Consider the following 13636-nt stretch of genomic DNA (forward strand, 5'->3'; position numbering starts at 1 on the left):
AGAACAGGATATCTCCGAGTGGCAACTTCGACACCTGGGAAACCCCTCTAGGCAGGTTGGGATCGTCTGACAAGTTCAGTTCCCTGTGGCGGCGTTTAGTGGCGGTGGTAACTGAGGCGGTGGCCGGTGGTGGTGATGGTGGTAATCCCTCCATCTGCTAGTGTACTTTTGTTAGTGTGACAATTACTACTTAAAAAAAAAGAAGTGTAGTATTCGTTTACGGTATACTTAGAATAGTTGTAGTAGTAGTGTTGGTGGTGATGGTGGTGATAGTGATGATAGTAGTGGGTTATATAGTGCAAAGGGGGCAATGATAAACCCAAGAGACTGAGCACAAAATAATAAGCAAAGTATGAAATCTAGCGGCGAATTTACGTTTTGCCTTCCTCTTCCCGACAAAAATTACTCTTCGCTGAGTTTAAAAGTGGATCTATAAATTAAGAGCGAGGATCTTTGAGTACAGAGTGAGTAAGAGACCTGTAGGAGCGCCGGATAAGATCATTTCTCTAAGTGGTGCAACGTGTCGCTGACGGAATATGGGGTACAAAACAGTGTATTAGGAAGACCCACAAGTAACCCCAAGCAGACGTGAGTTGTCAGACCCATCTCTCCCCCACACCCCCTCATTACCTGTACCAGCCAGAATAACAACAAGTACAACCACGACTACAACTATACGACCACAACTACTACTACAACTATTACTACAACAACTACTTCTACTACTACAACTGCTGCTACTACAACTACTGCTACTACAACCTGTCTCTGTAGTAGTAGCAGTAGTAGTAGTTATTCCAAGTTAGAATCCATCTACTACTACTACTACATCCGTCGTCTCTGCTGTAGTAACCCCTTCTAAGTGAGGTAAAGTAACAAGAACCTATGAATGACCACACAACCTAAAATTAATAAATAAACAACTAAAAATTTCAATGTTCACCAGAATTATTTCCGAGTGTAAAATAACCCGCAAGAAATTCTTTCCATCCTGTAAAATAAAAACAAGATTAAGTAAATCCCATCAGACAGTTTTTGCACAAACATCTTCTCCAAGGCAGGTTATTACGTAAGGTTAGGTTAGGTTTGGTTAGGTTAGGTTAGGTTAGGTTAGGTTAGGTTAGGTGAGGTTCCTTCTTTTGTCACCCAGCGGAGAGGACGAAACATTCTCTTTCTATCCTCGTGGGAATCAACCTCTTTCTTTTTTTTCTTCTTTTTTAAGCGAGAGAGACTAACAACAGCGCCAGCACGAGCAGTCAATAGTCTGGCGTATCCCAACACCCAAAGCAGAAATTCAGAAATAATGTTACAGGTTACAAATATAAAGTACAGGTACATTAAGTCCATCTGGGCAACACTACCACATATAGATGATGAACCTAATAACCAATAGACATACACTTGAAAGATTATCATAATAAACCCGTCCATAATAAAACACACACACACAGCAGGTCTTGCCCATGTGTGTGAGAGAGAGAGAGAGAGAGAGAGAGAGAGAGAGAGAGAGAGAGAGGTTTGTTTACACAGTGAGTGGCGCAGGTCTCAAGGGGATGCCCGCGAGAGTATCACATTGCATAGGCAGGCTTCGTCGTCATCCATTAATATGCTGTTGAGGGTATGTGAGTGTCAGGTTTCACCAATATGCTCGAGAGGTTACATTTCATATGATACTTCGAGGTTAAAATAAACATTCTGGAGGTTAATTTAACACAGGTAGGACTAAATTCAGTTCGCCTCAAAATTTACTTTCCCATCTAGCATATTTTACCTGAATATTAAACACTCTAAGTTCAGCTTCGAGGATGAGGAGGAACTCGACTCCTTTTACCACTCAAGGAGGAGACAGGGAGCAACGCCGTCCTCCAGGGGGAAAACTTGAGACTCGACTGATATGGTTTTAGTGGATAAGGAGGAGGGTGTTAGCCGTGTGTGAAATAACTGTTGTAGTAATAATAATAATAATAATAATAATAATAATATTTAACCTACTCCGGGGTTATCAGTTAACCTTATTCTTCTTCTTAGTTATTAAACGCACAACGGCGAGGGTACCATTCACTCCAGATCTGAGGAGGGAAGGCAGGAGAGATGGATGGAGGGAAGGAGGGGGGCATGGAGGAAGGGAGGAAAGCATGGAAGGAGAGAAAGAAGGAGGAAGGGAGGCCGGGGTAGTCATACACGGGATAATATTGAATGTTTATATTATTTTTCCTAGAATCTGTGTAACTACATATTTCACCTCATACGTATAAGAGTCAACAATTTTATAGTTAGGTTACGTTAGGTTATTTGACGTTGGAACCAACAACCATGAAATGACTCAATATTTTGAGGATGAGGTAAAATCCCAAGATAAGTAAGTTCTCCGAAACACACATAATCGGAACTTGATTTCCTGTAAGTTTGAAGATCCAAAAGTTTGTGGGAGAAAACATGTTCGACTTATACACATCTTGTCTGAACCCCACCAAAGAAATACATTCAGTTCTCGTTTTAATATACATGATGCGTTCCTGAAAGCCTACGTTAACCGGATGTGCTGTTAGCTGAATTGGTACGTTAAGCGGACATTTACTGTAAATCCCCACATGTGACAATAGCATCCATTAGTGAGGTCAGGAAAGGCAGGTGTTGATCTGGCAGAACACAACCCATAATTATGAACACCGAGGAATGTTTTACTCCCGTGAGTCACAAGTGGTTACATTAATAAGATCGTGAAGCCGAATTCTCAAAGATTCTTACGACAATTTTATCAGTGTAATTAGGAATTATAAAACGTATCGAGTAACACTGAGTCTCGGATGTAACTCTGTATGTTATTTTTCTCATCGTGTTCGTACCATAGTAACAGTGCGTCAGTTACATCCTCATGAGTTAGGGGAAAGCTGTAACACATGAGTACTTACTACGTCTAAGAAGGAGCTTTAACCCCTTTAAAAGAACCAACAAGTACAGCACCACCTGTAGGGCTTCCAAAGAGGGGGAGGAAGAATTTATTATGATGACCATGCGTGGGCAACAGTGGTAGGTGATGCCACATAGAAGAAGCCACACGCCTCCTGCTCCCCTCAACCCGTGATTGGATTTTCTCCATGGCACTTTTTACGAGGACGTGGTCACACATCTGGACCTGGGTTTCGAGATATTTTTCTGCCACAGAGGCGGTCATGCCATAGTCTGTATACAGAGACGCGGCCTTCCTACACGAGAGGCCAATTTTGATCAAATCATACACCTGATAAATTGTCCTAAATAGTTGAAGGATCACCTGATGATTATATACCCCAATTTATTTCACCTAAAAATTAATTTAACTTACAGTAAGCTAACCTAACCTAACCTATAAAATTCACCTTAACTCACCTAAAAATTAACCTAATCTAACCTAACCTTTCATAAATGGTTTTGTACACAAGCTTAAACACACATCTGGCTCTCTAACAAACACATATTAAGAGCCAGAGCCAGATGGGTAGCCTCAACCTTTACAATAATTACATCAGGCCTGGATATCGTCGTGGGCCGGATTGGTGTCAAGCAACGACGAACGACTTGGTTAGATTACTGATGTAGTCCAGAGGTGGCTCACGTGGGGGGGACTGGGGGAGAACTGGGGGAGAAGGGGAAGAACTGGGGAGAAGGGGGGAAGAACTAGAGGGGGAAGAACTAGGGGGAAAGGGGAAGAACTGGGAGAAGGGGAAGAACTAGGGGAGGGGGAAGAACTGGGGGAAGGGGGGAAGAACTAGGGAGAAGGGGGAAGAACTAGGGGGAGAAGGGGAAGAACTGGGGGAGAAGGAGGGGGAAGAACTAGGGGGGGAAGAACTAGGGAGAAGGGAAGAACTAGGGGAGAGGGGGAGAAGAACTGGGGGAGAAGGGGAAGAACTGGGGGAGAAGGGGAAGAACTAGGGGAGAAGGGGGGAAGAACTAGGGGGGAACTGGGAAGAAGGGGGGAAGAACTGGGGGAGAAGGGGAGAAGGAAGAACAGGGAGAAGGGGGAAGGGGGAGAAGGGGGGAAGAACTAGAACTGGGGGGGGGAAGAACTAGGGGAGAAGGGGGAAGAACTAGGGGAGAAGGGGGAAGAACTAGGGGAGAAGGGGGAAGAACTAGGGGAGAAGGGGGAAGAACTAGGGGAGAAGGGGGAAGAACTAGGGGAGGGGTGAAGACATGCTGGTAGCTAACGGGGTGTGATGTATGTATTGTGTGTGTTTATATGTATGTATGTATGTATGTATGTATGTATGTATGTATGTATGTATGTATGTATGTATGTATGTATGTATGTATGTATGTATGTATGAATATATGTATGTATGTATGTATGTATGTATGTATGTATGAATATATGTATGTATGTATGTATGTATGTATGTATGTATGTACTCTGTGAAGGTATATGTATTCAGTGTTTGTGTGTATGTACGTGTGTATGTATAATAGAAAAGGCCTCAGACTAGAGACACTTAACAGGAACATGTAATAGATTAACCCACTCCACGATGATTGACTCAAGCTGGTCAACATACCAGAGCGGGTGCAGGTGGACAAGCAACACAGACGCTTCAACATGGGCGCCACAAGGACTAGTTTTAATCTCCCCTCATGATCAAAGGCCAGTCTATATTAGATCACAGATTATATCACTGGTAAAATACGACCCGGAGAAAGTGGGGCGCTGAGAGTCTTACATTAATTTACATCTAACTAGTAGTATACCAGGACGCATAGAGTATTCACTATATTGGACTATCAATGTATCAAAGGTTCCTACGTTAAACTTCCCCGCAACTGGTGATGTTTGAGAGCCTATAGAATTTGTCCATTTGATCCATGGCACAAAGGCTGACTCTTAAGGGTATGGGAGTTTTATTTTATCCTAACTTACTGGCGCTGTAACAACACATTAAACTGTTATGCACTTGAGCTACGACAACAAGATCACTGCTTAAAGTTTCTCAGAATTATTTCCGCTCTAAAGAAACCGACCTTCCTGGAACATTAAAGACCTGATTTGATCAGTTCGGGCCTTCCAAGACCTGCCTGGACCTGCTAGGGACTTCAAAGACCAATCAGGACCAGCCAGGACCCTCAAAGACTTACTAGGACCTGTTAAGAATTCCGAAGACGCTACACACTGTCAACAACATCAAGACATCTCATGGGATTTGTAATACCTTGCCCATAACACACATTATCCACGTCTCACCTACTACGTCTCCTCTCTCTCGTCTTTCCATCTATTTTCCCACATTCTCCTATTTCTCCACCTTTCCTATTTCCCTCTTTCCACGTTTGCCCTCTTCCCTTTTCTTACCAACTCTTTCTCACTGTCATTTTATCCTCCTTTCTCACCGCTATCAACCTTCCTCCCTCTCACAGTTACCTGAAGACGTTGTTTTCACCTTCAGTCTAAGATGTCAATACTTTCTTTTATTGTACAGCCTCTGCCAATCCCCTCCTCCCCACCCCACTTCCTTCGTGTGATGTTAGAGAGAGAGAGAACGCCTTCACTTCCTCTTAAGCCAGCCCCTGGCCTTGTGGTAGCTCCATTATGTATACAAATTATTATAAGCTGTGAATATACGCTCTCCCGGATCTACTCACTTCTTCTCCTCTTATACCTGCGTCACACACACACACACACACACACACACACACACACACACACACACACACACACACACACACACACACCATGATTTATTAGACGAATATATACCACATATACAAATCACACCTTAGACACAGCTAATGAATATACAAATGAGAAATGCGCTAGACGTCACATTGGACAACATAATTTGAAGGAACTGATGCAATTTTCACCTTCATAACATGTTGACAGAAACTTCAAGGACGTTTTAAGATACAGACGACAAGTAAATGGGAATAAATTATTAGCTGATATGAGTCTTAAGATGAAGAGGAAGAAACGAGACGGCGAGGAAGGTGAAAAGTAATGCAAGATGATCATTTGCACGGTGCAACATTAATGAGAAATGAAGTGAAGATGAGAATTCGGTATTAATGTTTATATTAAGAATCAAGTGTACGGTAATTTAGGTTAGGTTAGGTTAGGTTAGGTTAGTTTAGGACTGAGGGTCATATGAACAACAATGGGACCAAAGCCGTAATATTTCACTGCTAAAACAAAAAGATGCTCCATAAATTACTTTGCAAAATCTCATTAATTCAACACATTTTTATTATGATTATGCAGAATTTATGATGGCTCTCATGTGAACGAAGGAATGTATAATGAAATACTGTAAGAGAGCCTCATAGCTCACCACACCAGTAGCGACACTCACTCATGACATTCAACTCAATGTCAAACACCTGTCCAAATACCTGTCAAACACTTGTCAAATACGTCAAACACCTGCCAAAACATCTGTCGAAACATGTCAAAAAACTGTCAAAACATGTCAAACACCAGTCCCAACATCTGTCCAAACACCTGTCAAGCACATGTCAAACACTTGTCCAATATGTCAAACACCTGTCAAAACATCTGTCAAAACATGTCAAACACCTGTTATAACATGTCAAACACCCGTCAAAATACCTGTCATACACCTGCCCAACACCCATCAAAACACCTGCCCAACACCTGTCAAACACCCATCAAAACACCTGTCATACACCTGCCCAACACCTGTTAGTCATGTACATCCATTAGAATTAAAGAAAAAAGCACACCTATTGAATATCGCCATTAACCAGTAGGGCTTCCTGGTATAATTTATCTATTCTATTTTTTCATCTCTTCCTATGTATTTCCTTAACTAATTTAATCTTTTTTTTTCCTCACGTGTATACACCTGTTGTATTTTTTTTTATATGTATGACTGCAGGCAATTATACAAAGGCATTGTCTGTGTGAGGGTTATTTACTTTGTTGTTGTTTTGGTTGTTATTGTTGTTGTTTGAATGAGGTATTGCCCGTTTGAAGTATATTTGTTTTGTTTTTGTTATTGTTGTTGATTGTAGTTTCTTTAACAAACAAGGTTCGTAATAAGTGAACTGGTCTATGTTTTTGAGTGTATTCGTCTGTGGCTGTTGTATATATAATCACTCTAGTAGTCTGCAGTGTCGTGTGTGATGTACAGTTTATACTCCAGTCCAGCTGCAAAGGACACGATGTTTTTGTGTACATAGCTATCGGAATGGGTGGGGCTATGTTGAGTGGGCGGGGCTATGTCGGAGTGGGCGGGGCTATGTCGTAGTGGGCGGGGCTATGTCGTAGAGGGCGGTGCTATGTCGCAGAGGGCGAGGCTATGTTGGAGTGGGCGGGGCTATGTCGGAGAGGGCGGGGCTACGTCGGAGTGAGTGAGACTATGTCGAAGTGGGCGGGGGTATGTCGATGTGGGCGGGGCTATGTAGATGTGGGCAGGGCTATGTCGATGTGGGCTGAGCTATATCGATGTGGGCGGAACAAGGAATTTATTCAATTACTGTGGATAATTATCAGAGTCAAATTACGGCAAATATTGAGTGTTCACTGCAGTACGGGGTCACGACACAATATTTACTAGTGTTACAACAGCCGCTGGTATTTAGAAATATTGTTCTGGCAACACTGTCGCCCGTGAAACAACGCGGCGCTAATAAGAGTCGCATTATTATAAGCAATTTTGTGTTCACCATTATTAAAACTGAAAGTAAAAGTCATTTTAATTTACCTATGACATTTTGTCCCTTTGTGTGCCCGGGAGAGAGGAACAGTGACCAGGGCGGAGTTTTTATCGCCTCATTCACTAGTTCTATATTTTTGTTTCATTTTTTCCCCAGCGAGGGATTGTGTAGCGTTTTACTTCCCAGCCAATTTTTTTCCCCAACTTCTTCGTAACAGACAATACCTGACCTTCCCACCTCTCCCCTCTCCCCTTGTCTCTCTATCCCAGAATTTTATCTGTCCCCTCTCCCCTCACCTCTTTCTTCTATTGTCTCAGCTCCCCTTCCTGTCCCCATTCCCCCCTCCCTCTCCCTCCTCACTTCCTCATCCTCCTTAAAGAGGAACTGGATGGGGAGTGGGAGGGAAGTCACGGTTTATGAGTTAATATTCATCTGATCTGACTACACACCGATTATATACGGCCTTGACCTGACGCGCCCTCTCCCACTAGCCGCCTCAACCCCCACAATGAGTCTCTCCCACCCACCTATCCACCTGCTTACCCGCGCAAATTGGTCTCCCCCCCTCCCCCCCCCAAGAATCTAATTATTCAAATACATGTCAACAATATGAGATTCTGACCTACACACTGCCGCAAAAAGTGGACGAAAAAATTTAGTTATGCAAATCCTATTGTTTTTATTGTGGCCTTGATTAGCTGTTGGCGGAGAGAGAGAGAGAGAGAGAGAGATCAAATATAAGCCCCTGGAATGTAAACAAATGAAAGATCGAGGCCAAAACAAACACACACACACACACACCTGACTAACTCCTCCTCATCATCATCTCATATTATCAAAGTTTGAACTGTGAGATGTAAACACCCGCTGTTGATTCCGCTTGGTGAGGGTCTAACGAGTATCTCTGTGTCTGTCTGGATGTGTCTGTGCCTCTCTGTCTACCTTTTGAGCTTCCTGTCTCTCTGCTTACTTTTTTACTCTCTCTCTCTTCCTCCTACATTTATCCTTATCTAACTTTTCGTACTCTCTGCGCGCACGCACGCACGCACGCACACACACACACACACCCACACACACTCCCTCGTCTTTGTTTCATCTTTATTATTAGACCTTCTTTGTGTGTGTGTGTGTGTGTGTGTGTGTGTGTGTGTGTGTGTGTGTGTGTGTGTGTGTGTGTGTGTGTTATTCTCCTCCTGTAACAGGTTGTCTCTCACTATCAGTTGAAAAACTTAAGAGAGTCAAGAGTCTTAGAGGTTCGTAAGGTAAATGGTCCTTTTAGTTAAAGAAATAATATGAATGCGTGAATATTTGACCTTACCAGCTAACATTATCTAACCTAACTTAACCTAACGCTAACCTGACCTGACCTGACGAAACTTAGCCTAACGCTAACCTGACCTAACCTAACTTAACCTAACCTAACACTAACCTATCCTAATCTAATGTAACCTAACAAAATCAAAACTAATCTAACCTAACCTGACTACCCCCCAGGTAGTGTTAATACCTTTAATCATGAGGTGAAATAAACTGGCTGGGGGGTAATCTTCCTGTGATCCAAATACAAATAACAGACTGATTTAAACAATATCACACACACAAAAAAACATGGCGTCAATAATACACTAAGACTCTACCTTAACTTGATAAATGCCATTAAGACGAGTTAAGGAACATAATTAACATAATCTTTCCAAGTCCTGTTAATTAAATCTGTTCTACTTACTGGAGTTAAGAGGTAGAGTCTCTGGGCTGTAAGTGTAGTGAGTATCTCTGGCACTTCCTGTCTGCCTCGCTTCATGTACTGTCTCTCTTTGTCTCTGTCTCTATTTTTGTCACACACACACACACACACACACACACACACACACACACACATACATACATACATACATACATACATACATACATACATACACACACACACATACATACACACACGCACGCACGCACACACATACATATACATACACACACACACACACACACGTGTATTTTGATAAGGTACTAACAGTTGCAATGAAGCCAAGCGCTTGTCACACACACACATCCTCCCTTAATTGTCAACAAACCAGCCCCCCCTAGCTCTCTCTCCCAATTTACTGTTTGTACTGTACAGTACGTAGGATTCCAACAAAAATGCACCCAATTATTATTATTATTATTATTATTATTACTGTAGATAATATCATTAGCTATTGAGTGCTTGTAATACTACACATCGACACCCACAATCAAAGAATTTATTTTCTCTCTTTCTTTTCCTACAGAATGTCGGCTCGAGCCATCAGGAGCCGCCTGAGGAGTGAGGGGATTGAGAATCACTCTCCTCCTGCACACGACCCCTACACTACTCCTGCTGGTGCCGGAGGAGGACTTAAGGGCAATGCCTTCTCCTTCACTTCTCTCGCCTCTGAAGACACTGACTTCGAGGTAAGAATGTGTAAGAGTTAATGTACATTCGAAATTGGGACGAAAAGTTTAAGTGGGTGAAGCAAATGGGGATTGACGCCTTACTCTTCCCCAGACCCTCCCACCCTTCCTACAGGAGTGGGGGGAGAGTGAAGACAGTTTAATGGGATAAAGGTACGGATTTGATGACTTACTCCCTTCCCTTCCCCCACACCCTCCCTCACCCTACCCCCACCCCCTCCGAGAAGAAAGTGAGATCGGCAACCTACTCCCATCCCTTCTCCCCCATCCTCCCTCACCGTCTTCCCACACGACCTGAAGATCCGACAACCTGACATGACCTAACATAACCTTCTTTTCAGCTCTGTGACAAGCCTCCCTGTCACCAGTCTTAATGACATGAAGCATCAAAGGCGTATCCCTTCATGGTTGAATAGAGGACCAAAATGCTCTCCTTCTCCCCCCCCACGTCGTGTCTCTAATGTACCATGTGAAGGAACGTCAGAGAGAGAGAGAGAGAGAGAGAGAGAGAGTATTCAAAATAAGCTCCGTCGTTTTCTATGTTCTTGTCTTCTATAGTTTTTCCTTCCCACATTCCTTCTTTCTGCACCTTCTTATCCTCCTTATTCCCTCACTTCCCTCCTTCTCCACGTCCTCTCTCCACCCCTCCCTCCCTCTTCGCGCCATCAGCGGCACGGTCTCTCAGGTAGACTTATTCAGATGTAAATAAAGAATTCGTGGTGACGTAACAAGACAGTCCCCCCCCCTTCTTTCCCCACCCTCACCTGAACTCCCTTTAACCTAATCCTGCCCTTCACCTGTGTTTCCCCTCATCCTGATCTTAACCTTCACCTGAGCTCCTAGTAAATGGCTGCTCTCTGCCTCCCCTCACCTGTTTAGTACTCTGCTGCAGGTAACTCTGTCGCTATGGGAACCAAAAAACACCAATCTTACGGGAACTATTATGGCTCTCTCTCTCTCTGGTTCTCACCTTCTACCTCACCACCACATCTCCATCCCATCTTCTCCACCCCCCCCCCTCACCACACGTCTCCATCCTACCTCTCCTTCTCTCCCTCTCATTCTCACCAAAACGCCTCCATCCAATCTCTCCCACACTTTCCATCCCTTCCTCGCGACTAGACCAGCTGTGAGGACCATCTAAGCGTGTTATGATACCCTCTAACAGCAGACGCTTGGCCACTATCACACCTCCCTAAGCCATCACCACCACGACCACGACCCACCAGGGAGTTGTTTGTGCTGCCAGCGACCTCCTCCTCTTACTCCTACTTGGTCTCGGATTTCCAATGCTTCGATCCACGTTAAAAATGTTTCTTCTGGGATTAGACATGTGAAGAGGAACCTAACTGGATCCACTTGAGATACTACTTAATGATGGCTTCTCTAGGGTTCTGAGGTTAATTTTGTCTCCAGGGATTAGATTGGGAGAAGGAAGCTAACTGGATTCACTTAACCCACAGCACAAAGTTGGATTCTTAAAAATATCTTATGTTATTTTTCCCTCGTGGACTTGAAACGTGAGATAATTAATTTAATTGCCTCCTTTTGAGCCGAGAGAAAAAGATGTATTCTCCTATGTCTTTTTGCTTCAAACTTCACTCCTAAATAGACCTGTGAGAATAAACTTAACTGGTTTAGTCCAAATACGAGAAGTTGGTTGCCGAAGTAGTTATACACACACACACACACACACACACACACACACACACACACAGTTAGGTGCATTAAAGGCACAAATGCAGTTGTTTTCTTAATCCATAAAAGAGTCCATTTGAGGAAGGAAGAAGGATGAATCAGAGCTCGTCTAGCGAATCTTCCAGAACCACATCATTATAGTGGGAGGAAAGAGAAAAGTCGAACCCACAGCCTGGCGTTATCTTTCATAAGTGAACGATTGAGGGGCGAACATAAAAACTTTTGTCTGGAATCACGGCGTTACGGGATGTAAGGAAAACCCAGGCGCTGTGCTACTGCTTGTGGTGGCAGAGACGTGTGAGGTGGGTGGTGGCAGGACTATATATAAGGATTAAGATAACTCGGTGGACTCGACACTATTCCGGTGTATTGGTGTTGGGGACAAGATGACTCCCTCATGGCCTCTCCTAACCTAACCGCTTGTGTGACCTCGTCTGTATGTGGATGGTCTGGTCACTCATAAACATGGGGAACTCTCTCTCTCTCTCTCTCTCTCTCTCTCTCTCTCTCTCTCTCTCTCTCTCTCTCTCTCTCTCTCTCTCATATTTCGGGTTTCCCCCCGTGACCTCCTCGTTATATAAGTGAGCCTCAACAAAATACTCCTGTCAGTAGACGAGAGGAGGTCACTTGCCCACGCATGACCGCTCTCCCGACCTAGTTGTTGGTAGCGGTGGTGGTATACACGCCTGTTTATGTGCGCCAAGGTAATCTCCTTGTGTGTGTGTGTGTGTGTGTGTGTGTGTGTGTGTGTGTGTGTGTGTCCTTCCTTAGGTACGTGTGTGGGGGGGATGTTCCTCCGCGTGTCCACTTTCTGTCTAGTCTTCAGTAATTCCGTTTGTCTAGTTGTGATCCCATTTGTCTGTTTGTCTGTCTTAACTGTCCTTTAGTATCTCAGGTTAAGAATAAATATGAGAGAGAGAGAGAGAGATTCTCCGATTTTTATCTCTTTTTTTCGATCGTTATCAATTTTGTATCGCAGCCTCAACATAAATCGACCAATTTATTTTATTTTTTAGAAAACTTCAAACACACACACACACTGAATATGTTATAACGAGGATCTTAATTAACCCTTCATTCAAGACCCATTTTTTAATCATTATCCGTCCTGCATCGATAACTGTCTGTCCCACCGTCACTGCAGCGTCCGTCTGTCAAGGTGACAGACAAGACCTTCGGCTTTTTCCTGGCTTTATCTCACAATATGGGCCCTCATGTCCTAATGGGCCCTCTAATTCTATTGAACCCTCTCGTTCTAACGGGACCTTTAGTTCTAATGGGCCCTCAAGTCCTAATGGGCCCTCTAGTCCTAATGGGCCCTCTAATCCGTATTTTAGTGGATTTAATTTTAATGGCTAGGTTAAGTTAGGTTTGGGTTCATCAGCGGTGGAGTATTTTTAACCTGCATCTCGTCACGGGAAAATCAAAATTATGTCAGAATGTATGTATTCTGATGCAAATTTCATTATTTTTTGATGAGTTACAAGTGAAAAATACTCCAGTTCTAATGGACCTTAACGTAATTTAACCTAGATATTACGACTGAAACGCATTAACATTGGAGTCCATTAGGAAGATGGTCCATTCGAACAATATTCCATTAACTTTGACTGTGGGCAATTAGGGTTGACACCTTTAATAAAATTTGACGAGCAAAAATTAGAATCATACAACAGTAACCAATAATAGTCTCAGAAAAAAGGATGAAAATAGTAATGTAAATTTAAGATATTATTATCTGTATTTTACGATAAACAGGAAAACGTCATGTACTGTATCACACGTTATCTTCACCAGCAAAAAAAAATAATAATACATGGGCTGCAGAGAAATAAACTCGTGTCCTTTACCTTCATTTGAAATA

General features: G+C 43.1%; 1 protein-coding gene across 4 annotated transcripts in view; it reads left to right on the plus strand.

Moving 5' to 3' along the window:
- Positions 1 to 60: 60 nt before the first annotated feature.
- The window catches only part of LOC121858532, an 83614-nt gene continuing 70038 nt past the window's right edge, over positions 61 to 13636 (plus strand). For 2 of the 4 annotated variants that reach the window (XM_042355010.1, XM_042355017.1), the window contains exons 1-2: positions 62 to 867; positions 9912 to 10074. In XM_042355010.1, the coding sequence (XP_042210944.1) occupies positions 9913 to 10074 (162 nt within the window). In that variant the 5' untranslated portion in view covers positions 62 to 867; position 9912. Of the gene's footprint in view, positions 868 to 9911; positions 10075 to 13636 lie in introns of all 4 variants that reach the window. The other 2 variants (XM_042355011.1, XM_042355018.1) reach the window with 2 other exon arrangements.

Source organism: Homarus americanus, unplaced genomic scaffold (genome assembly GCF_018991925.1).
Source record: "Homarus americanus isolate GMGI-L3 unplaced genomic scaffold, GMGI_Hamer_2.0 scaffold19066, whole genome shotgun sequence".
Classification (NCBI taxonomy): Eukaryota; Metazoa; Arthropoda; class Malacostraca; order Decapoda; family Nephropidae; genus Homarus; species Homarus americanus.